Here is a 25,266-nt window from a genome sequence, read left to right on the forward strand (position 1 = left end):
TGCTTTAACCCTCAGGCATCACCAGGGACATTTCTGTCCATTTGGGCTAATTTTCCTCTTTCTCTGCTCACCATGTCGGCTGTGTTAGTGCATACGGCCTCATTTTTTGTGACAAAGTTTCTTTCTTGGTAAATTTTCAAATTCAAATTTAAATTGCTCTCATAGGTCAGAGGAACACTGTGAAACAAATTTACTACCCTTTAAAGCCATTAAGGACAAAAATGTCCACTTCCAAAAAAACTGCTATAAAAACTTAACAGATTCATTTTTTTCTGCTTTTTTTGGTCAAATTTTTGGATCAACTTCAGTTCTAATCAAAACAATCGAATAATGAATAATTTTCAGGATTTTAACCGTTTAAATGCCAGTTTGATTACTTAAAGTCAACGTTGTTTTTTATGAAAAAATGTGAAGAACAGTAAAAATGACAAATTTGACTATTTTTCTCAGAAATGAAACCACAACATTACAGAATCATGCAATGGCTATGAGATCTAAAAATGTGGTTTGAATGGGAGTCAATGGGACGTTTTTGTCCTTAATGACTTGAAAGGGTAGTAAATTTGAAATCAGATGCTACACAGAAACTAATAATGCATCAAAGTCAGTATTTTGGATAATCATTGACATGTCCAAGCTGGATTTAGAAATAATGCCCCAGCCATCCAACATTTGGTTTGAGGAGGATTTCACATTTCACTTTTTTCATAAAAAAAACAACACTGACTTTAAGTAGTCAAACTGGCGTTTAAAGGGTTAAAATCCTCAAAATGATTGAATGTTTGGTAGTTTTGAGCACAGCTGAAGTTGTTTCAGAGATTTATGCAAGAAAAAGCAGAAAAAATTTGAATCTGTTAAGTTTTTATAGCAGTTTGTTGGAAGTGGACGTTTTTGTCCTGAATGGCTTTAAAGGGTCGTAAATGAAAGTGAAGCCTGAGGGTTAATATTTTGATCTTTAGCCCTCATCGTGGTTCTCTGATGCAGTCGCTGATTTTCTTCCCTTGGTTTTATTTGGTCTTCTTCAGGATGTCTGGGTACGTCCTCGTCTGCAGAAACCTTCCTGCTGTTTTAAGATAAAGTTTCAGCCACGGTCATTTCCCAGCGCTGATGGGGATTCCTGAAGTCTGATCTCAGACGTCTGATGGAAAGTTTCTCTGTTCATCGATCCGTCTCAGAGCCGGACTTTTCTTCCAGCTCCTGCTGATGTTAATCCTGCTGTTCAAACATCCGCTTTCTCAAACAGGATCATGTTTCTTGTCTTACCTGAAGCAAGACGCCACCTGAAGGGCGAGGCTGCGTTAGGATAGTCTGACTGTGTTAGTGAAGCCCTGATTGATCGTTGAGTGAACACTGATCAGCTGTGGTTCATCCAGGTTACAGAGGGATTATTATAAACTCCTCTGACTCCTTTGATAGATATATTTACAGCTGATGGATGCGTCTGCTGCAGCGGCTCTGCCTTTTTTTAAATTTGAGCTCAGACGGCTTTAGAGAGAGAAAAATCTCCACTCAGCGCTTTATCTCATTACTCAGCAGATGTTAGCAGCAGCAGCGACAGACGTTTGAGGGAATCCCGCTGCTCTGACTCAGCTCTGACAATTAAAAATAAAGTTTCTATTTTTGGATCAGAAGTTAAATAATTCTGTCAGACAGCCTCACTCCCCCCTCTGCAGGAACAGCCCCCCCCTCCCCTGTGTGTGAATCAGCTCAGGTATCTGCTGACTGTGAGAGCTGTCTCAGTTATTTTGGTGTTTCCTCTGTGGTGAAGTAGGCCACACATTCCTGAGGATCCCTCTGTCTGACTGCGAGGGCCGGGCAAGAGCTCAGTGGGAGGGGTTTTACTGTGAAATACTACAGGGGATGAAGCTCCGCCCCCTCTACGCCTGCAGGCATACATACTGATACTACAGCGGCTTGATATCTGACAGCTGTGGGAAAGTCAGGGGTTCAAACCCCAGCCACTGCTGTCCCTGAGCAACACACTCAGAGTTCATGTTAGAAATCATGCCGGAGTGGGACATGATTGGAATGACTGGAATGTTTTATTATAAGAGTTGATGAGTTCATCTTGACAGGCAAGGATGGAGTGTTTAATAGCCTTAGATGACAACACCTTCAAAGTCAGAGGATGGAATGTTTTGTAGGCTTTGATGATGTCATCTTTAAAGGAAGAGGATGGAATGTTTTATAGGCTTTGATGATGTCATCTTTAAAGGAAGAGGATGAAATGTTTTATAGCCTTAGAAGACAACACCTTCAAAGTCAGAGGATGGAATGTTTTGTAGCCTTAGATGACAACACCTTCAAAGTCAGAGGATGGAATGTTTTATAAGCTTCAATAACTTCCTCTTTTAAAGCAGAATGGAATGTTTCCAAGCTTTGACATCATCTTCAAAGGCAAGAATGGAATGTTTTTGATTTTAGCTTTTATGACTTTGTCCTCAAGGGCAAAGATGAAATGTTTTACTTGCTTCCATTAAGTCATCTTCAGAGACAAGAATGGATTGTTTTATTTTAGCTTTTATGACTTCGTCCTAAAGGGAAAAGCTGGAATGTTTTATTAGCTTTCATTAAGTCATCTTTTAAGGCAGAGGATGGAACATTTTATTAGCTTCATTTAAGTCATCTTCAGAGGCAAGGATGGAATGTTTTATTAGCTTACATTGAGTCATCTTCAGAGGCAAGGATGGCATGTTTTATTAGCTTACATTGAGTCATCTTCGGAGGCAAGGATCAAATGTTTTATTAGCTTACATTAAGTCATCTTCAAAGGCAGAGGATGGACTGTTTATTAGCTTTCATTAAATCATCTTCAGAGGCAAGGATGGAATGTTTTATTAGCTTACATTAAGCCATCTTCAAAGGCAGAGGATGGACTGTTTATTAGCTTACATTAAGTCATCTTCAGAGGCAAGGATGGAATGTTTTATTAGCTTACATTGGGTCATCTTCAGAGGCAAGGATGGAATGTTTTATAAGCATTCACTGAGTCATCTTCAAAGGCAGAGAATGGAATGTGTTATTAGCTGTGGTAATATACTCTTTAAAGGCAGAATAGAATGTTTTATTAGCGTTTTATGACATCATCTTCAAAGGAAAGGTTTGGAATGTGCTATAATCTTCGGTTTGTTATTCGTGAACATTTTGAAGCATGCCCAGTGATATTTAAGCATCAGGGTTTGCTGTGATTGGTCCGTCTGGCCCAGCCCTAGAATCTATAGTGGATATATCAGTGCAGTGTGGCATGATTTCACAGACTGGTCAGGATCTCGGGGTCTTCCTGCTTCCTCGGTCTAGTCCTGGAGCTTCTTCCTGTCGGCTGATTCTGCTCCATTTCACACATCCTGTTCTTATCTCGAACACTCGTCTGTTCCAGAACTCTCTGTGGGAGAGATTAGAGGGAAAGAAGACAGAAGGCCTTTTTATTCAGTGTCTGGATTCAAAATGGAAGACTGCCTTTCATAAATATGGAGTTCTGAAGGATTAGAGTCGGCTCTGTGGGCTGGCTGGGAACAGAAGAGTTAAACAGATACATCTCTGAGTTCATCTCCATCACTCTCCTCAGATTCACTCATGACTGATCCTCATTCATGACTGATCCTCATTCAGTCTGTCTAAAGAAGGACAGAGGCTCTCTGAGCTGAGGAGCATGCTCACTAGAGCCACATCTAGACTGGTAATGAGTCATAATTTCAGACTGAGATTAAATCCCCAGATAGATCAATCTGGGTTCAGAAGTCACTAGAACTACCGACAGTGGAGCTCTCCTCTGAGAGGTGTCAGCAGGGGGTCCTCACAAGCCCTCCCCTGTGCAGGAGGCTGAGTCCATCAGGACAAAATCTGGAAATATTTTATTCTTGGTCAACCGTTCCTCCACTGAGGATAAGATTATAATCTGGAATATTTTATTCCTGGTCAACCATTCCTCCACTGAGGATCAGATTAAAATCTGGAATATTTTATTCCTGGTCAAACATCCCTCTGCTGAGGATCAGAGTATAATCTGGAATATTTTATTCCTGGTCAACCATTCCTCCACCGAAGATCAGATTATAATCTGTAATATTTTTATTTCTGGTCAAACATCCCTCTGCTGAGGATCAGATTATAATCTGGAATATTTTATTCCTGGTCAACCATTCCTCGAGTGAGGATCAGAGTATAATCTGGAATATTTTATTCCTGGTCAACCATTCCTCGAGTGAGGATCAGATTATAATCTGTATTATTTTATTCCTGGTCAACCATTCCTCCACTGAGGATCAGATTATAATCTGTAATATTTTTATTCCTGGTCAATCATCCCTCTGCTGAGGATCAGATTATAATCTGGAATATTTTATTCCTGGTCAACCATTCCTCCACTGAGGATCAGATTATAATCTGGAATATTTTTATTCCTGGTCAATCATCCCTCTGCTGAGGATCAGATTATAATCTGGAATATTTTTATTCCTGGTCAACCATCCCTCTGCTGAGGATAAGATTATAATCTGGAATATTTTATTCCTGGTCAACCATTCCTCCACTGAGGATCAGATTATAATCTGGAATATTTTTATTCCTGGTCAATCATCCCTCTGCTGAGGATCAGATTATAATCTGGAATATTTTTATTCCTGGTCAACCATCCCTCTGCTGAGGATCAGATTATAATCTGAAATATTTTATTCTTGGTCAACCGTTCCTCCACTGAGGATAAGATTATAATCTGGAATATTTTATTCCTGGTCAACCATTCCTCCACTGAGGATCAGATTAAAATCTGGAATATTTTATTCCTGGTCAAACATCCCTCTGCTGAGGATCAGAGTATAATCTGGAATATTTTATTCCTGGTCAACCATTCCTCCACCGAAGATCAGATTATAATCTGTAATATTTTTATTTCTGGTCAAACATCCCTCTGCTGAGGATCAGATTATAATCTGGAATATTTTATTCCTGGTCAACCATTCCTCGACTGAGGATAAGATTATAATCTGGAATATTTTATTCCTGGTCAACCATTCCTCGAGTGAGGATCAGATTATAATCTGTATTATTTTATTCCTGGTCAACCATTCCTCCACTGAGGATCAGATTATAATCTGGAATATTTTTATTCCTGGTCAATCATCCCTCTGCTGAGGATCAGATTATAATCTGGAATATTTTATTCCTGGTCAACCATTCCTCCACCGAGGATCAGATTATAATCTGGAATATTTTTATTCCTGGTCAATCATCCCTCTGCTGAGGATCAGATTATAATCTGGAATATTTTTATTCCTGGTCAACCATCCCTCTGCTGAGGATAAGATTATAATCTGGAATATTTTATTCCTGGTCAACCATTCCTCCACTGAGGATCAGATTATAATCTGGAATATTTTTATTCCTGGTCAATCATCCCTCTGCTGAGGATCAGATTATAATCTGGAATATTTTTATTCCTGGTCAACCATCCCTCTGCTGAGGATCAGATTATAATCTGGAATATTTTATTCCTGGTCAAACATCCCTCTGCTGAGGATCAGATTATAATCTGGAATATTTTATTCCTGGTCAACCATTCCTCCACTGAGGATCAGATTAAAATCTGGAATATTTTATTCCTGGTCAAACATCCCTCTGCTGAGGATCAGAGTATAATCTGGAATATTTTATTCCTGGTCAACCATTCCTCCACCGAAGATCAGATTATAATCTGTAATATTTTTATTTCTGGTCAAACATCCCTCTGCTGAGGATCAGATTATAATCTGGAATATTTTATTCCTGGTCAACCATTCCTCGACTGAGGATAAGATTATAATCTGGAATATTTTATTCCTGGTCAACCATTCCTCGAGTGAGGATCAGATTATAATCTGGAATATTTTATTCCTGGTCAACCATTCCTCCACTGAGGATCAGATTATAATCTGGAATATTTTTATTCCTGGTCAATCATCCCTCTGCTGAGGATCAGATTATAATCTGGAATATTTTTATTCCTGGTCAACCATCCCTCTGCTGAGGATAAGATTATAATCTGGAATAATTTATTCCTGGTCAAACATCCCTCTGCTGAGGATCAGAGTATAATCTGGAATATTTTATTCCTGGTCAACCATTCCTCCACCGAAGATCAGATTATAATCTGTAATATTTTTATTCCTGGTCAAACATCCCTCTGCTGAGGATAAGATTATAATCTGTTATATTTTATTCCTGGTCAACCATTCCCCCACTGAGGATCAGAGTATAATCTGTAATATTTTTATTCCTGGTCAAACATCCCTCTGCTGAGGATAAGATTATAATCTGTTATATTTTATTCCTGGTCAACCATTCCCCCACTGAGGATCAGAGTATAATCTGTAATATTTTTATTCCTGGTCAAACATCCCTCTGCTGAGGATAAGATTATAATCTGGAATATTTTATTCCTGGTCAACCATTCCTCCACTGAGGATCAGATTATAATCTGTAATATTTTATTCCTGGTCAAACATCCCTCTGCTGAGGATCAGAGTATAATCTGGAATATTTTATTCCTGGTCAACCATTCCTCCACCGAAGATCAGATTATAATCTGTAATATTTTTATTTCTGGTCAAACATCCCTCTGCTGAGGATCAGATTATAATCTGGAATATTTTATTCCTGGTCAACCATTCCTCGAGTGAGGATCAGAGTATAATCTGGAATATTTTATTCCTGGTCAACCATTCCTCCACCGAAGATCAGATTATAATCTGTAATATTTTTATTTCTGGTCAAACATCCCTCTGCTGAGGATCAGATTATAATCTGGAATATTTTATTCCTGGTCAACCATTCCTCGAGTGAGGATCAGAGTATAATCTGGAATATTTTATTCCTGGTCAACCATTCCTCCACCGAAGATCAGATTATAATCTGTAATATTTTTGTTCCTGGTCAAACATCCCTCTGTTGAGGATCAGAACATAATCTGGAATATTTTATTCCTGGTCAAACATCCCTCTGCTGAGGATAAGATTATAATCTGTTATATTTTATTCCTGGTCAACCATTCCTCCAGGATCAGAGCTGATCTAATTATAAATCACGGTGTTGTGGAGAAACCATCCCAGGTTTTTTTCCGTGGTCAGCCCTACATGATGTCAGCACAGAGAGTATGAGAGCGGTGGAGTGGTTGCCAATGCTTTGGGGGATGCAGTCAGGATGAGCGTGTTGCCATGGCGACAGTAAGTCAGCTGTTTGTGCAGCCTGTTTATTTACTAGCAGGATTAGTCGTTTGTGTTCTTTGTTTGAGGCGTAACCATGGAAATGGAGAAGAATCACCTGGAGGACTTTGGAGACACCCCCCCCCCCATGTCTGCCCCAGTGCATGATGGGAGCAGCAGGTTGACAGATTAGAGCAGATTCCGTCACATAAGCTGATTTCAGCTCATGTATGATCTTTTGTTCTCCGTCTGATTCAGTGCGGCGCTGCTCTCACAGGCACCAGCTCTTCATTTAGGGCTTTAAACGTTCATGTGGTTCTAGAAAAACCAGACTAGAGTCTGATACTACAGGACCAAAGATAAACCAGACCCCCAGGACAGAGACATCTGTTTATTTTATTATCAGAAAACCAGCCAACACCTGCACACCTGTCAGTATTTCTCATAGATGTTGCTGACGCTCTGTTTAGAGCTGCCGGTTCTCAGCTGGTGGGTTGGGATCCAAAGGTGGGTCCTGGAGCATGGAGGTCAGGGTAGGGGGAGTGGCCTGGAGAGGAATTAAAGTGGCTGAGTTGCTGCTGTTCCTAAACTCTTCCACTCTCTGATAAAATCTCTACAGCTGATGTTTCCTGAAAAATCTCAAATGTCCATGTGTTCACAGGAAACAGTCAGGTCAAAGGTCAAATGTCCTCTCTGGGCTTCTGTAGTCATGACTGTTTTTTGGTCTCTCTGAGGTCCCATAGAAACCGGTTCAGTAAATGTGTTTGAGGGTTAGTTCGGTCCTGGTTCCTCTTTGAGGACTTGGTCTGAGTCCTGAGGGTGGACCAGCTGAGATCTGCTGGTTCAGATCTGCAGGTTAGCATGGATTACTCCTCTCCAACACGCCTCCTCTATGAACCGTAGAACTCATGGTACTGATGTAGTGAAAATTCTGACAGCATCCTCCTCCTCCTCTTCTTCTTCTTCTTCTTCTTCTTCTTCTTCTTCTTCTTCTTCTTCTTCTTCTTCTTCTTCTTCTTCTTCTGTGGTTCTGTCTCCTCATGCAGGTTTCTGCACAGTGACCGTTTCTATTTTTGAAGGTTGTAAATATTTAAACGGAGAAAGGCTGCAGGATGAAGACTGATGCAGAAGGAGGAGATGATAATCACAGCTGGCTTTAGTATCTGTCTCTAGTTTGACGAGAAACAGACCAGAAACTTCTCTAAACTTCATGAATTTAGTGTGTGAAAGCTTTAGAAATGGACTAAAACGCCTCTTTACACTCTCTGAAGATCCAGAGGAAGGTCGTCTTTAATATCATCCTGATTTCACACCAACAAAAACAGAAGTGGTAGTCACCCAGTACTAGACGATTTATTGTTTTTATTTATATTACAAGCAAACTCCTGCTTTCTGTCCCAAAACCCTGTCATTTTATTATAATTTTTTAAAATTATTTTGTTATTTTATGATTTTGATTTTTTTAAATTTTATTATTGTATTATTTTGTTATTTTGTAATTATGCTGTTTCATTATTTTATTATTAATATATTTTTTTATTTTGTTATTTTATAATTTTGTTGTTTTTTAATTTTGCTATTTTATTATTTTGTCATTTTATTATTTAATTATTATTTCTTTAGAGAACTGATGCCTTCTTTTCACAGCTTCTGTATATATATATTTAATTTTTTAGGATTTATTTTGGGCATTTTTGTGCCTTTTTATTCCATAGAGGAGGACAGTGGATAGAGTCAGAAACAGGGATGAGAGCGGGGGAGAGACTCAGGTAAATGGTCTCAGGCTGGATTCGAACCCGGGCCGTCCGTGTACATGGGGCGCTCCTACCTGCGCCCCATGGCTTCTGTTCGTTTTGATGATAATTCAAACAGAGATATTATAGTTTTTGTAACGTGTTTTAAAGTATCAGAAATATTGCCAGCATCGGCTCCAGACAGGATTTGGTCTAAAGATGAATTTCCAGAGCGTCTGTTAAAACAGATCTCATAAATCAGAGAAACTTTGCTCCTTTACCCGTACACATTGTTCCAAATGTTGTCAACATGTTTGTGCAATTTCACCAGCGCTTTCTCTCTCTGTTGTTAAAAACCTGACCGATAATCAGGACGTCTCTGACCTTCTGATCACACTGATTGATGAAATCATGGACAGTAGATCATTTTCAGACACCTGTGACTGAAGAGGAGGGAACACGGGGACAACCGAGGCGTTTTGTACGATTCAGACGGGGGAGTTTGTCTCAAACAAAGCAGTGGCTGTCTGCTGTTGTGATTGACCAGGATTCACTGAGATCTGGTTTTGCCCAGAGTCACATTTGTCCTGTTGCCATGTCAACGGTTTCATATTTCTTCATTCTAGATCCAAGTCCATGTGGCCCCTGGTCTCAGTGAGTCCGTTTCCCTCGTAGCCCAGCCGTCCTTCAGTTTTCCGCTCTCGTTGAACAGGAAGTGAGCTCGGATGTCTGACTTTAGGAACGGTGGTTGAACAAAGCTCTGACCCTGAACGCTCCCTGACAAGTCCCACTGAGAGTTTCCTGCAGGACTCCTCAGTCTCCGCTTCCTGGAGCGCCAAAACTCCAGGGAGAGGAGGAGGAGGAATGTGAAGACTCCTCTACCTGGGCCAGGAGGGGGAGGAGCACATTCCTGTCCGAGTGTGTGGTTGTTGGAGGTTATTGTTTGAGGAGGAGGAGGAGGAGGAGGAGGAGGAGCCGGGCTCTGACCTAATTCAGGACACACAGCTGGATGTTTGAGCGTCAGCTGCTGCTCAGTGAAAAACACGTCTGATTTAGAGCAGCAGGAAACTCGGAGCAGTCAGGAAAGTCCTGGGTTCATCAGGAGAAATGTGCTTCTGTCTGACCGGGCATCTCTGCAGTTTCAGTTTAGTCCAGGATCATCTGAGGCTGTCTGATAAAAACATTAAACCTCTTTGAGCCTCATGAGGAGTGTAAGCCCTGGGTTTGGACCCTCAGGCAACCACCAGGCTGTAAGGACATAGAAAGATGTTTCAGAGAGGCTGGATTAGAAATCACAGTGTTCCTGCATGATTTAGTCAGTTAGTTAGAGTCTGAATCAGAGAGGATGGATTTCCCAGTGCTGGGAGTCCAGGACCTTTGTGGTTGAATCCCATCAGAGATTTAATAATAATAATGATAATAATAATACATCACACTTACATAGCGCTTTTTTGGACACTCAAAGACGCTTTACAAACAAAACAAAACAAAGGAGCAAAGGGGCTGAAGAAAATTCAAGTTTGAACAGGTGAGTTTTGAGTAGTGATTTGAAGTTTTGTATTGAGTCTGAGTTCCTGATGTTTTGTGGGAGTGAGTTCCATAGGGTGGGGGCGGCTGCAGCGAAGGCTCGGTCCCCCAAGGTCCGGTGCTTTGTCCTGGTGGTGGGAGTGAGGAGGTTGGTGTTGGCTGATCTGAGGCGGCGGGTGGGGCAGTGCTGCTGAAGGAGATCGGTGAGATAAGGAGGGGCCGGGTTATGGAGGGACTTGTAGGTGATGAGGAGGATCTTGTATTGGATTCGGTATGGTATGGGGAGCCAGTGGAGTTTCTTGTGTTTTTATGCCATCCAGTCATTGCTCTTTCTGTGGTTAATGTTTTCCAGGTCATCTTTATTATCCCTGTTAAAGGTCAGTTTGTTCTGCAGTTAGGAACTAAACGTTTATCCAGCAGTCATCAATAAATACGTTAGAATAAGTCCAACGGTCAGTCAGCTAACCTGCATGTCAGCACCAAACCATGGAAATCATGGTCCAACTGGGTTTAAGGTCTGAAATGTTCCAGTGTCTTTGTGCTGTCTGCCTGCAGCAGCTTCTAAATGAAAATATGACTGAAGACTCATATATTCTGGTATTTTAAACACTAAAAATCCTTCAAATATCCCTGAGGTTATCATTTTAAAATCTGTGGTATATAAACCTGAAACATGAGAACAGTCTGAGCCAATCTCTGACTGAAGGAGACGGTCTGCTGTCCAAATGTCTCAGGACTCTGACAGTAACACTTCAGGATCAATAACCTTAATGGTTTGAGTGCTGCGGACACAGAGAGGCTGTGTGAGTGGATGCTAATGCTGCTGAGCTTCACTCCATCTCTGATCTCGTAAGCTTAGCACAGCGCTAACACTCACTCAGACATCCCTCACAGCTCGCCAGATCTGATTGATATCACAAAGATCCATTATGCTGAGAGAATGACCACACCATGATGATATCTGAGGTCTGATGGCTCATGATTTCATCTTTACAGAAACACTGATAATATCACCACATTTCACTGTCAGGGTTCTTTTTCTGATATTTACAACTGATATAGACTGATATTTACAGCTAATATAGACTGATATTTACAGCTAATATAGACTGATATTTACAGCTGATATAGACTGATATTTACAGCTAATATAGACTGATATTTACAGCTGATATAGACTGATATTTACAGCTAATATAGACTGATATTTACAGCTGATATAGACTGATATTTACAGCTGATATAGACTGATATTTACAGCTGATATAGACTGATATTTACAGCTGATATAGACTGGTATTTACAGCTGATATAGACTGTTATTTACAGCTGATATAGACTGGTATTTAGAGCTGATATAGACTGATATTTACAGCTGATATAGACTGATATTTACAGCTAATATAGACTGATATTTACAGCTGATATAGACTGATATTTACAGCTGATATAGACTGATATTTACAGCTGATATAGACTGATATTTACAGCTGATATAGACTGGTATTTACAGCTGATATAGACTGTTATTTACAGCTGATATAGACTGGTATTTAGAGCTGATATAGACTGATATTTACAGCTGATATAGACTGATATTTACAGCTGACATAGACTGATATTAACAGCTGATATAGACTGGTATTTAGAGCTGATATAGACTGATATTTACAGCTGATATAGACTGATATTTACAGCTGACATAGACTGATATTAACAGCTGATATAGACTGGTATTTACAGCTAATATAGACTGATATTTACAGCCGATATAGACTGATATTTACAGCCGATATAGACTGATATTTACAGCCGATATAGACTGATATTTACAGCCGATATAGACTGATATTTACAGCCGATATAGACTGATATTTACAGCCGATATAGACTGATATTTACAGCCGATATAGACTGATATTTACAGCCGATATAGACTGATATTTACAGCCGATATAGACTGATATTAACAGCCGATATAGACTGATATTTACAGCCGATATAGACTGATATGAACAGCCGATATAGACTGATATTTACAGCTGATATAGACTGATATTTACAGCTGATATAGACTGATATTTACAGCTGATATAGACTGATATTTACAGCTGATATAGACTGATATTTACAGCTGATATAGACTGATATTAACAGCTGATATAGACTGATATTTACAGCTGATATAGACTGATATTTACAGCTGAAATAGGCTGATATTTACAGCTGATATAGACTGATATTTATAGCTGATACAGACTGATATAAACAGCCGATTTAGACTGATATTTACAGCCGATATAGACTGATATTTACAGCTGCTATAGACTCATATTTACAGCTGATATAGACTGATATTTACAGCCGATATAGACTGATATTTACAGCTGATATAGACTGATATTTACAGCTGATAAAGACTGATATTTACAGCTGATATAGACTGATATTTACAGCCGATATAGGCTGATATTTACAGCCGATATAGGCTGATATTTACAGCCGATATAGACTGATATTTACAGCTGATATAGACTGATATTTACAGCTGATATAGACTGATATTTACAGCTGATAAAGACTGATATTTACAGCTGATATAGACTGATATTTACAGCTGATATAGACTGATATTTACAGCCGATATAGACTGATATTTACAGCTGATATAGACTGATATTTACAGCTGATAAAGACTGATATTTACAGCTGATATAGACTGATATTTACAGCCGATATAGACTGATATTTACAGCCGATATAGACTGATATTTACAGCCGATATAGACTGATATTTACAGCCAATATGGACTGATATTTACAGCCGATTTAGGCTGATAATCATAGCTGATATAGGCTGATCATTTTATGCAGGCATTGGCAGCTCCTTCATGATGAATTAGTGTCAGTTGAGGTGATCTCAGCGCCATAAATATTTCTTGCAGGGTTATGTATTTCTAGACCTTCACCTCGATGAGACCATGTGACATATCAGAATTGGACTACGTGGGTGGGGTAAAGATGGGGATTGGAAGCGATGCATGGTTTTGTGAAACAGAAGCAGTCAAATGTGTGTGGTTAAAATGATCTGGCGGTACAGTGTCTCCTTTCAAGGGCAGGATGGCGCCTGTACTGGTTCTGTTTCACCATGGTCAGCTGTTTTCAGGGTGTAGCTGTGGCAGCAGACAGTGATGTTCTCTCAGTGTTTGTATGATTTTATGTTACTACTTCACACACCGGCCTTCAGCTCAGAAGAAGCCAGGTAACCGTCTCAGAGCTGCTGATTCTTCTTTAGTGAACATTTCTGCTTCAGTGACAGCAGTAGAGACAAATCTGAGTGGCTCTGCAGACTTCATAATCCAGATTTATTGATCACTAATAATTCTTTGGATTCAGCATTGATGGGATTAAAACAGACAGATGCCTGCTGATGGTTTTAGAGGTTAGATTTCAGAGACTATAATCTGTGACGGTTCAGTGTGAGCTGATTATTGATGAGATAAAAACACAGAGTCCTCTGCAGGGTTCATGATGGTTTCTGTTTCAGTCTTTAGACTGTCCCCGCCGTGTCTGTGTCATGTTCCAGCACGTTATCGTGTTATTTACGGGCGTGGAAGCAGGTCAGAGGGTGTGACAGAAACCCACATCTCTGTGGATCATGCTGTGGCCGAGCCGCTGACAGAGAGACTTCAACATGTCTAGAACAAACGTTTGATGGTTGCTGACTCCAGAATGATGCAGATTAACTCTGCTGATATAATACAGGAGAAATGTAGTGGTGTTAAAATGATAGGGATGTACCAACACCACTGTTTTCAGACCAAGCACTGATATGAAAACGTGGATCAGGCCATCATCAGACTGTAAACCTATATTTATATATTTAATCTGCAGTTTTATGGTTTCAGTTGGAGTGCAGACGTTCTCCTGATTACAGCAGCCTCAAACACCATAAATACCAGTTTATCACTCCGTTGTTACAGTTTAGGGTGTGAGAGTTTGGAGTTCTGCCAAAGTCTGATTCAGCAATATTTACTAATTCATTTTAGCAGATCCCAGTATTGATCCTGAAGGCCAGACATATAGACTGATATTTACAGCTGATATAGACTGACAGTTATAGCTGATACAGACTGATATTTACAGCTGATATAGACTGACAGTTATAGCTGATATAGACTGATATTTACAGCTGATATAGACTGATATTTACAGCTGATATAGACTGACAGTTATAGCTGATATAGACTGATATTTACAGCTGATATAGACTGATATTTACAGCTGATACAGACTGATATTTATAGCTGATAAAGACTGATATTTATAGCTGATACAGACTGATATTTACAGCTGATAAAGACTGATATTTACAGCTGATACAGACTGATATTTACAGCTGATATAGACTGATATTTATAGCTGATAAAGACTGATATTTACAGCTGATACAGACTGATATTTACAGCTGATACAGACTGTTATTTACAGCTGATATAGACTGATATTTATAGCTGATAAAGACTGATATTTACAGCTGATACAGACTGATATTTACAGCTGATATAGACTGATATTTACAGCTGATATAGACTGATATTTACAGCTGATATAGACTGATATTTATAGCTGATACAGACTGATATTTACAGCTGATAGAGACTGATATTTACAGCTGATATAGACTGATAATTACAGCTGATACAGACTGATATTTATAGCAGATATAGACTAATATTTACAGCTGATACTGACTGATATTTACAGCCGATATAGACTGAAATTTACAGCTGATACAGACTGATATTTATAGCTGATACAGACTGATATTTACAGCTGATATAGACTGATATTTACAGCTGATACAGACTGATATTTACAGCTGATAAAGACTGATATTTATAGCTGATATAGACTGATATTAATAGCTGATATAGACTGATATTAATAGCTGATATAGACTGACATTTACAGCTGATATAGACTGATATTTACAGCTGATATAGACTGATATTTACAGCTTATATAGACTGATATTTACAGCTTATATAGACTGATATTTACAGCTGATAGAGACTGATATTTACAGCTGATACAGACTGATATTTACAGCTGATATAGACTGATATTTACAGCTGATATAGACTGATATTTACAGCTGATACAGACTGATATTTATAGCTGATATAGACTGATATTTAAAGCTGATACAGACTGATATTTACAGCTGATACAGACTGATATTTACAGCTGATACAGACTGATATTTATAGCTGATACAGACTGATATTTATAGCTGATACAGACTGATATTTATAGCTGATACAGACTGATATTTACAGCTGATATAGACTGATATTTATAGCTGATATAGACTGATATTTACAGCTGATAGAGACTGATATTTACAGCTGATACAGACTGATATTTACAGCTGATACAGACTGATATTTATAGCTGATATAGACTGATATTTACAGCTGATACAGACTGATATTTACAGCTGATATAGACTGATATTTACAGCTGATACAGACTGATATTTACTGCTGATACAGACTGATATTTACAGCTGATATAGACTGATATTTACAGCTGATATAGACTGATATTTACAGCTGATACAGACTGATATTTATAGCTGATACAGACTGATATTTATAGCTGATACAGACTGATATTTATAGCTGATACAGACTGATATTTATAGCTGATACAGACTGATATTTACAGCTGATATAGACTGATATTTATAGCTGATACAGACTGATATTTATAGCTGATACAGACTGATATTTATAGCTGATACAGACTGATATTTATAGCTGATACAGACTGATATTTACAGCTGATAGAGACTCATACTTACATCTAAAAGCTGTAGAAAGCCCAAACTGGACAGTTCTTCAATTTAAATCTCTAATAGCTGCAGCCACCCTGACCAGAGTCAAAGCTTAGAGTTCTGATATAATCAGAGAATATTCATGTTAAACATTCTGCAGATTTTGCATTGAAAGTATCCGTTCCTGTTTCTGATCTGAATTTTTTTTTTTTTTTTTTACAGATATTCACTTATTATTTTTCAAATAAAGCCTTAATCTGCATTCTTTTTTGCTAACTCTACTTTTTAACACCGGTGCACAGAAATTTACAGTGTTTTTCTCTACATCAGCTGTGACTTTATTCCTCTGAGTGTTTTTAAGGACATAAACCAGATATTTGATGTTAACGTTGGTCTTTAAACTGTCACAGACCCGTCTCATTTCTCACTATAGGTGTGTCATAAACGTCATTCTCCAGCTGTCGGCCTGTCGGATCGGTCTACGTCCCGGCAGTCCCAGCTCTATATTCCCTGGTTTAGGACGTGTCTACATCCTGGAGAGCAGCAGTGACCCAGCAGTTTGAGGATTAAACATTAATCTGATTTATTCCTCTCTTTGTGATGAGGAAGGACGGAGAATAGAGGTCACTGAGTGTGTTTTTTTATGTTTCCTGTGCATAGAGGAAACAGGACATGGTGTGTGTGCTCTCTAGTGTGTGTGAGGGGGCGAAGCCAGGAACAATGTTTTGGCACCAAACACGGGAAACGAGAAACACCACGAACGCTGCACGGGCCGTTGGCCCTCAGTTTGGACTCACAGGCAGATGTCTGCTCTCAGGGTGTTAGCAGGACCGCTACAGTCTGTTTTATTTAAGAACGCTTCTAGATTTTTATTTTTCTGTCCTGTAAAGTGGGCAGCTGGCCCCCGGGGGCTCTTGGACCAGTTTCATCCTGTTCATGTCAGCGTGTTCAGCTGACTGACCCTCTAAGTGCACATACTCGGTCTGACAGTGACCCACATGAAGGGGACTCTGGAGCCAACCACTCCCTCTCTAGTCAGTCTTTGTAATTCAACAGATTTAAGAGACTAAAATCACCCGGGCCATTCTCTAGGTGTCCTTGCATGTTATCAGGGGTGTGGGGAGTCCACACCTTTAGGGCGGAGCCAGAGGATATGGAGAGTCAGCACAGCTAAGGGTTCAGTCTGAGTGGGTGGTAGGGTTTCCACCAGCTCATGGTCATGCTGGTGATGTCCCAAAGGCCTGAAATCCTCTGCTGGTCCCTGGGCGGACCACCAGGGGTGACAAGGCCGGGACCAAAGAGACACCACTGACCGTGGCTGCTGAGGACAGATGTGTGCCCAGTCAGTCCTGTAGATCTTTGTCCAGACTCTGCTTTATGACCTTTATGAAGGAACCATGAGAACTATCAATTTACCATTTATAGTGAAATTTGTTAATGAATTTATAAACTTTGAGTATGTTTTAGAACAGTATTTATCTAAAGTGTTATTGAACGCTGTCTGTTATCATAGATTTCACTCTGTAGAACAAACCGACCTGCAGGTTAGAATAGAGCAGCGTTACTCAACCAAAGAGCCAAATGTTGAAAAATACCTTTGCAAGAGCCACGATCTATGAGGTGAACAGTGGCAAAAATGGGTTAAAGGGGTAATAAAACTAAGTTAAAGGTGGCAAAAAGGTTAAAAAGCGGCAACAACGTGGCAAAAAAAGAGGGAAAAGTGACTTAAATGGGTAAAAAACACCAAAGAGTGGCAAAAATGTGAATAAAATAGCGGCATTCAATAGCATAAAGTGCCAAAAAATTACAAAAAAGGGGTAAAGAAATTGCAAATAGCAAAAATCAGGATAAAAGTGGCAAAAATGGGCAAAAAGTGGCAAAAACAAGTGACAAAATTGTTAGTTTAGTTTAGTTTATTTCGGTAACTTTAAACATGAAGACTGAATTACACACATAAAGTGAAAATTTATAAGTGAACAAACGTTGGGTAAATGCTATTTCTGCATTAACACCAAACAATCAACAACAACAACAAAAAAAAATCAACAAAACAAATAACAAAACAGGACTGAAAAGGTATAGGCTGAAGCCTTCGCTTATTTCACCTACCCTTTTCAAATTCATCTTTTACTTAGTTTCTTTTAGATTTTTGTGCAAAAAATTGTGCAAAAAGTGGCAAAAATGGGCTTGTAGCTGTAAAAACTGATATAAAAGTGGCAATAAAGGTGCAAAAAAATGGCAAACATGGGCAATAGAAATATACAGTCTGAAAATTAAGGCTGACATATAAAGCCAACTGTAAGTGTAGGGAAAAAAAAACTGATTAATGTGACTTTGTGAGGTCAGAGTTTCCCTTTTTTTAAAGTTTTCTGAGGAAATAATACTTCAGATGAAGACTAAAGAGCCACATGCTGAGTACCACTGCTCTAGAGGAACCTGAGAATAAGAAATAAAACTTTGACTGACCAAAACTAAGAGGAACAGAACAGCAGGAACAGGACGGTCCCAGTCATGGTCCTGGACCAGGATGGCCTCAGATCTGTTCCCTGGTCTGCTTCTGGTTCTGGATCTTTCTTCAGTCGTCCTCTTTTCTCTGTGTTCCTTCAGAGTCGGTGAAACTGATCCAGAAAACTAAAATATCTAAAACACCTGATCATTTACTCAGGAAGTCTTCCTCTCTACTTGCTGAATGACAGGAACACCTGACACCCCCTGCTGGCTGTCTCTGTAACCTGCATTGAAGGACTTAGTGTGCAGACACTGCCCCCTAGTGGTCAGACCTCATACAGCTTAGCTGCTCCCTCTCCCTCTTTAGTGTTCTCTACAGAGTTCAGACCAGCATGAATCCTGTCTAACAGAGTAGATCTACTTCCTGTTAGTCACGTCTGTCCGTGTTGACATTCTGAAGGCGTCCTTTCTAACCAGACTCCTCCTCTTCCTGTTTGTGTTCCAGGTGAACTGCTGAGCCAGCCGAGGCCCGACGGTCTGACCGAGATCGTCTGTCCAAAGAACGGCTCCGAGCGGGTCAATGTGGCCCTGGTCTACCCCCCCACGCCCACCGCGCTCAGCCCCTGCCTCAAGTGATCTGCTCCTCTTCCTCCTCCTCTTCCTCCTGCTGCACCTCCCTCACCATCCTCCTCCTCCTCCCCAAAACCCAAACCTGCAGCTCACGGGATCACTGCCTCACAGGTACGTCTGCTCTACGCTAACCAGCCACTTTATTAGGTACACCTGACTACTGCTGGGTCATGTCCCCTTTACCTCCAGAGCTGCTGTCAGCCTCCAGGAACCAGACTCAGAGGTTCTGGTCCATGCTGATGTCATTCCTCACAATCTGCCTTTAAAGAGATGCTGAGGGGCCCATCCATGAATTAGAATAGTCCACTATTACACTTCAATATTAAAGTGATTATTGTTTTTAAACTTATTTCAGTATAATTTACTAAAATGAGATAAACTTTGTTTAACAACAAGCTCTAAACAAGTCAAAATTATTTTTCCTTATCAACTACAGGGCCCCATGGAGGTTTGACCCTTATATTAGTACAATATAATGTAAAATCAGTGAATGCATAAATATTCACCCATTTAAAGTGACTGTGGAGCACAGTGGTGGCAGCATCATCCTTTTGGGATGCCTCTCAGCAGCATCGTGCTGTGGGGATGCTTCTCAGCAGCATCGTGCTGTGGGGATGCTTCTCAGCAGCATTGTGCTGTGGGGATGCTTCTCAGCAGCATCGTACTGTGGGGATGCTTCTCAGCAGCATTGTGCTGTGGGGATGCTTCTCAGCAGCATCATACTGTGGAGATGCTTCTCAGCAGCATCATACTGTGGAGATGCTTCTCAGCAGCATCATACTGTGGAGATGCTTCTCAGCAGCATCATACTGTGGAGATGCTTCTCAGCAGCATCATACCTTGGGGATGTTTCTCAGCAGCATCATACTGTGGAGATACTTCTCAGCAGCATCACACCTTGGGGATGCTTCTCAGCAGCATCATACTGTGGGGATGCTTCTCAGCAGCATCATACCTTGGGGATGCTTCTCAGCAGCATCATAACCTGGGGATGCTTCTCAGCAGCATTGTGCTGTGGGGATGCTTCTCAGCAGCATTGTGCTGTGGGGATGCTTCTGAGCAGCCAAACCTGGAAGCATCCAGAGAAAGCTGCACAGAAATGGTTTAGAGACAACAAGAGGAATACTCTAAGATTAAAGTCAAAATTTTTACCTTAATGTCAGGATATCATAATTTACTCTCAAACATTTATCAAAATGAGCAGAATACGGGAACTTTTTAATCCTGATTATCTTTTGGGAAGCTAAAACCATCATGGAGCTAAAAATGGATGATAATTGCCTAGCACTAATGTCAGGGACTCCAGCTTTTATTTTGAAATTATGATGAGAAGCATTAGCACGTATCCTGTCTTATATTTGCAGTATTATCCTGACCTCGGTGTTTCTTCTCTTGCAGGTTGCCGGGCCTCTCAGACGTGTCATGAACCGTATTTAAGGACTTTGATGAGCACAAATTCCTGCCTGATCCACTCAGTAGCATCTCTTCATTTCATGGCTCTAATGTTCCAACACTTCTCCACTTTTTTACTCTGGAATACTGTAGCTCAAATCTCAAAGAACTCTGATGGATAAATCCCCAATCAAATTCAGGAGAACTGTAAAAAAAAACACCTTTTTAAACCTGTTTAACTGTCAGCCTCATTTCTGCCACATCACTGCATCTCTGGGACCAGGAGAGGATCTTTACTGGACTGGAATGCTCTGCAGTACCGGGTCGTCACTGGTTTATTCTTCAATACCGTTTAATACGGTATAGAGGACAGGGGCCGAGGAAATTAATTCACACATTAGCACAAACACAATTCTTTGAACATGTGAAAGTTTCTGATACTCAGAGGAAGGAAGTAGGGTTCATGTATGCATGTTTACAAAGAGTTTCTTCCCTGAACAGAACCATGTCCACCATCTCTGTTAGGCAGATCAGATGCACATGCAGGACTTTCTCCTGAGCATGAAAAACTTCTCATGAGCATACAGACCCTTTAATAACCAGGTCAAACCCTCACATGAGCTGCAGATCTCAGCAGTGCACATGCAGAACTGTCTCTGCCTCCTGTTGCATTGAACAACTCTCTTATGAACATAAAAATGTGTTAAAGTCATGCAGAACTTTCTCATGAGCACAGGAAACCATGTGAGGAGGATCACGAGACTGTCTCCTGTGCTCAGAGGAAAAACGTACATGTGCACCAGAACACTCCTGCCTTTCAGCCTCACAGTTTGAGCCTTTAATCCCTGTACACTTCTCTGCTTAACCTCAAATGTGCACGTAAAACTTTATTGTAGAAACATTCTCATGCACAGATAAAAAAACCTGCTAACGCTCATGTTAAACTTCCACGCAAGTGGAATCACACGTCAGCAGAGGAAACCTTCATTAAATTTCTCTGGAGTAGTGAAAACATGCTTGTGCAGCTCTCTGTCCTCTGGGTCCTTGATGAAAGGATCCAGGATCAGTTTACTGGAACGGTATCGAAGTCTAACCCTGTGCATCTTGACGACCCGGCTGCAGCATCTCTCCCCAGCTCTGCCTCTGCAGGAGGACGCTGCCAGCAGCAGTAGGACGACGTGTGGGACTAGAGAGGATCTTTAAATGTTTGCTGGTGTAAATATTTGTCTGTGCCTGTGCTTTAAAGGCGAGCTGGGACATGTCGGAGCTGTGGCTGTGTCAGACGCTTTGACTTCAGATGAATCAGGGTTTCTTTGTCCTGTGGAGACAAAAACATCTCCAGACATCTTCAGTCTGAGTGCTTCTATTCTTCTCTTTATCTCTGAGGTTCTGATGGTTCTCCATCGTCTTTATGCACTTCATACATCAGCTGAAAATGGCTCCGAGGGTTTGGTGAGGTGTTTAGAAATGTTGACTAGGCTGGGGGAATGTTTGCTCCACGCTCATCTTTTGCAGGATGTTGATGTTTTTAAAACCACGGGTCTGATAATTATAAAATCTCTGATTTTTATCATCAACAGCATCAAAAATCAGTCAAAAATTTAAATATTCACATCCTCAGTCACACAGAAAGAACGTCTGAATTGCAGAAATGTGTTTGCAACTTTTACCAAGAGTGTAAACCTGGAGGGGAGCCCGTTATTCTTTAGCTCCTCCTACATTGCACTTCATTGCCAACAAATTTGTGCAATTTAGACTTTGTGTAAGACTTTAATGGCAATTTATGACAATTAAAAGGAAACCTTTGCTTTAGCAATCCAAACTAACCTTTGCACGCTGTCTAAGTTGTACAAAACTGCTGGCAGAGCTAGAGAGGAACTCTTGCCCTTTTATGATCACTTCCTACAAAAGTGAAACCTTCTCTTTGTTCCTATGCCAAAAACAGTTATTCCTTCCTAAACACTGACCATATCCTGCCTTTTTGACCAAATATGGTCATTACTATTACCAAACTTGCCCTTCTTCCTCTTTAGCCTGACCTTCCTGTCCTAATATGGCCGCTACAACTTAAATCCTCCATTGTGGCCAAACATGAATTAAAATTACCCTGACTTCTCCCAAGCCCCGCCCTCATGTCCCAATATTCACTCCTTCATTAGAAAAACCTTTGGACTGGCTAAGCCCTGCCCTCATGTCAAAATATGGTCACTCCTTCATTAGAGTGACCCTTGGACTGGCTAAGCCCCTCCCTCATATCCAAATATGGTCACTTCTTCATTAGAATAACCCTTGGACTGGCTAAGCCCCGCCCTCATGTCAAAATATGGTCACTCCTTCATTAGAATAACCTTTGGACTGGCTAAGCCCCGCCCTCATGTCAAAATATGGTCACTTCTTCATTAGAGGGACCCTTGCACTAGCTAAGCCCCGCCCCAATATCAAATATGGTCACTTCTTCATTAGAGGGACCCTTGCGCTAGCTAAGCCCAGCCCGCATGTCCAAATATGGTCACCTTTTTTAAGAAAACTAACATTTTCTCTGCTGTGCTGTGATCAGAAACCTGCTCAGTTCTTCCCATAAAGAGATACATAAACACAAAGAACCTTCATCCTTCAGCTTTTGCTAAAATGTGGCCGACATATTTTTGCAATTTATTCAAAATGTATTCACTGAAAATGAAAATTCACCAATATTTGGTTTCACAGAAGTTGTTCTTGTTGCTGTGGTGTCAAACAAGTGTTTAATAATCTTTAATAGTCTGTTGTCATGACAACCTTTCTTTCCTGACGACTATACATCTATACATGTTGATGATACTGGGATAGCAGAAAAAGAGCTAAATTTGGTAAAAACATGATGATTCACCCTGACATTTTTCCTTTAAATGAGCCCTTTAAAGCTAAATATGACACAGCTGCAGCTCAGTACAACATCTGCCGCCCGGTACATCGTCTGCAGCCCGGTATATCATCTGCAGCCCGGTATATCGTCTGCAGCTTAGTATATCGTCTGAAGCCCGGTATATCATCTGCAGCTTGGTATATCATCTGCAGCTCGGTATATCGTCTGCAGCCCGGTATATCGTCTGCAGCTCTGTATTTCGTCTGCAGCCTGGTATATTGTCTGCAGCCCAGTACATTGTCCGTGGTTGGTGTATCGTCTCTAGCCTGGTATATCGTCTGCAGCTCGGTATATCGTCTGCCACCCAGTATATCGTCTGCAGGTCTGTATATCATCTGAAGCCCATTATATCGTCTGCAGTCCGGTATATCGTCTGCAGCCTGGTACATCATCTGTAGCCCGGTACATCGTCTGCAGCCCGGTACATTGTCTGCAACCTGGTACATTGTCTGCAGCCCGGTACGTCATCTGCAGCCCGGTACGTCATCTGCAGCCTGGTTTATTGTCTGCAGACGACGTAGTGGGCGTTGTCTGCAGCCCAGTATATTGTCTGCAGCCCGGTATATCATCTGCAGCTCTGTATACCGTCTGTAGCTCGGTATATTGTCTGCAGCCTGGTATATCTTCTGCAGCCCGGTATATCGGCCACAGCTCTGTTTAATGGGGTGGTTGTTTCTTTCTTGTACAGTCGTTTGGTGCAGCATGATATAGTAAAGATGTTGTGAAGATAACAGATGATTTTTAATGCCAAGGACGAGCGAGGGGGGCGAGATGTGTACAGATATTTATCTCCATGCCATCATCCCTGCGTGTATTTAAACCACAGATGAAGAACATCAGGTCCGCGTCACTCCCTGTGCTCTCTCTGTTTCACTGTTTGATGAAAATACTGATCCGTGTTGTTTCTGATGTAAATAATATCTTTATTTTTATATGTTGACACTCAGCTTTGACTTTATTTACAGTGCAATGTGGTGCATGACTCACGGTGAGGGTGCACACGGGGTTTCTATGTAGCTGCTGTCTACATGTCACAGGATGATGAGAAAAACCAAATAAAGCGACTGCTGGCATTAGTACCACCCTACTGCCTCTGCTCCTCATTTTATTTCAGATTTTTACCCACATTTACAATCAGAAATGTCTTTAAAGGTTCACTAATCTCCTCAATAACTTTCCCTTTATGTTTACTGTCCTTTGTTGGCAGCGAGGGAAACCCTTGCTCCTCACCAGCTCCACCTACTTTTCCTAAAGCTGTCAACTATGGTCAACTGTTCCTCTAAAATGGAGAGAAAATGGCCCCAACATCCCCAGCTTCACCAACATGCCACCCTTGCCTTTGAAGATGATGCCGTCAAGCTTATAAACATTCCATCGAGGGTCTTTAACTGTTCTGGGATCTTCTGGGACGTCCTGGATGAGCCGTCCAAGCACTCTTGGAGTCATCTTGGTAGGCCGGCCACTCCTGGGAAGGTTCGACACTGTTCACAGTTTTCTCCATTTGTGGGTAATGGCTCTCACCAAAGTCTTAGAAATGTCTGTAGTGTCAAAGTAGCAAACCTTCAAAAGAAAACTGATCTTCTGTGATAAATTTAAAAGATGAGGGACCTCTGTCTT

At 40.6% G+C, this 25,266-nt stretch overlaps 1 protein-coding gene across 1 annotated transcript in view; it reads left to right on the top strand.

Annotated features, from left to right (window-relative positions):
• Positions 1–24,726, top strand: part of mfhas1 (malignant fibrous histiocytoma amplified sequence 1) — a 43,714-nt gene extending 18,988 nt beyond the window's left edge. Inside the window, exons 3-4 of the mRNA XM_041810659.1 lie at positions 19,231–19,466; positions 20,754–24,726. Of these exons, the coding sequence (XP_041666593.1) occupies positions 19,231–19,361 (131 nt within the window). The 3' untranslated portion in view covers positions 19,362–19,466; positions 20,754–24,726. The remainder of the gene's footprint in view (positions 1–19,230; positions 19,467–20,753) is intronic.
• The last annotated feature ends 540 nt before the right edge of the window (positions 24,727–25,266 follow it).

Source organism: Cheilinus undulatus, linkage group 17 (assembly GCF_018320785.1).
Source record: "Cheilinus undulatus linkage group 17, ASM1832078v1, whole genome shotgun sequence".
NCBI classification, from domain to species: Eukaryota; Metazoa; Chordata; class Actinopteri; order Labriformes; family Labridae; genus Cheilinus; species Cheilinus undulatus.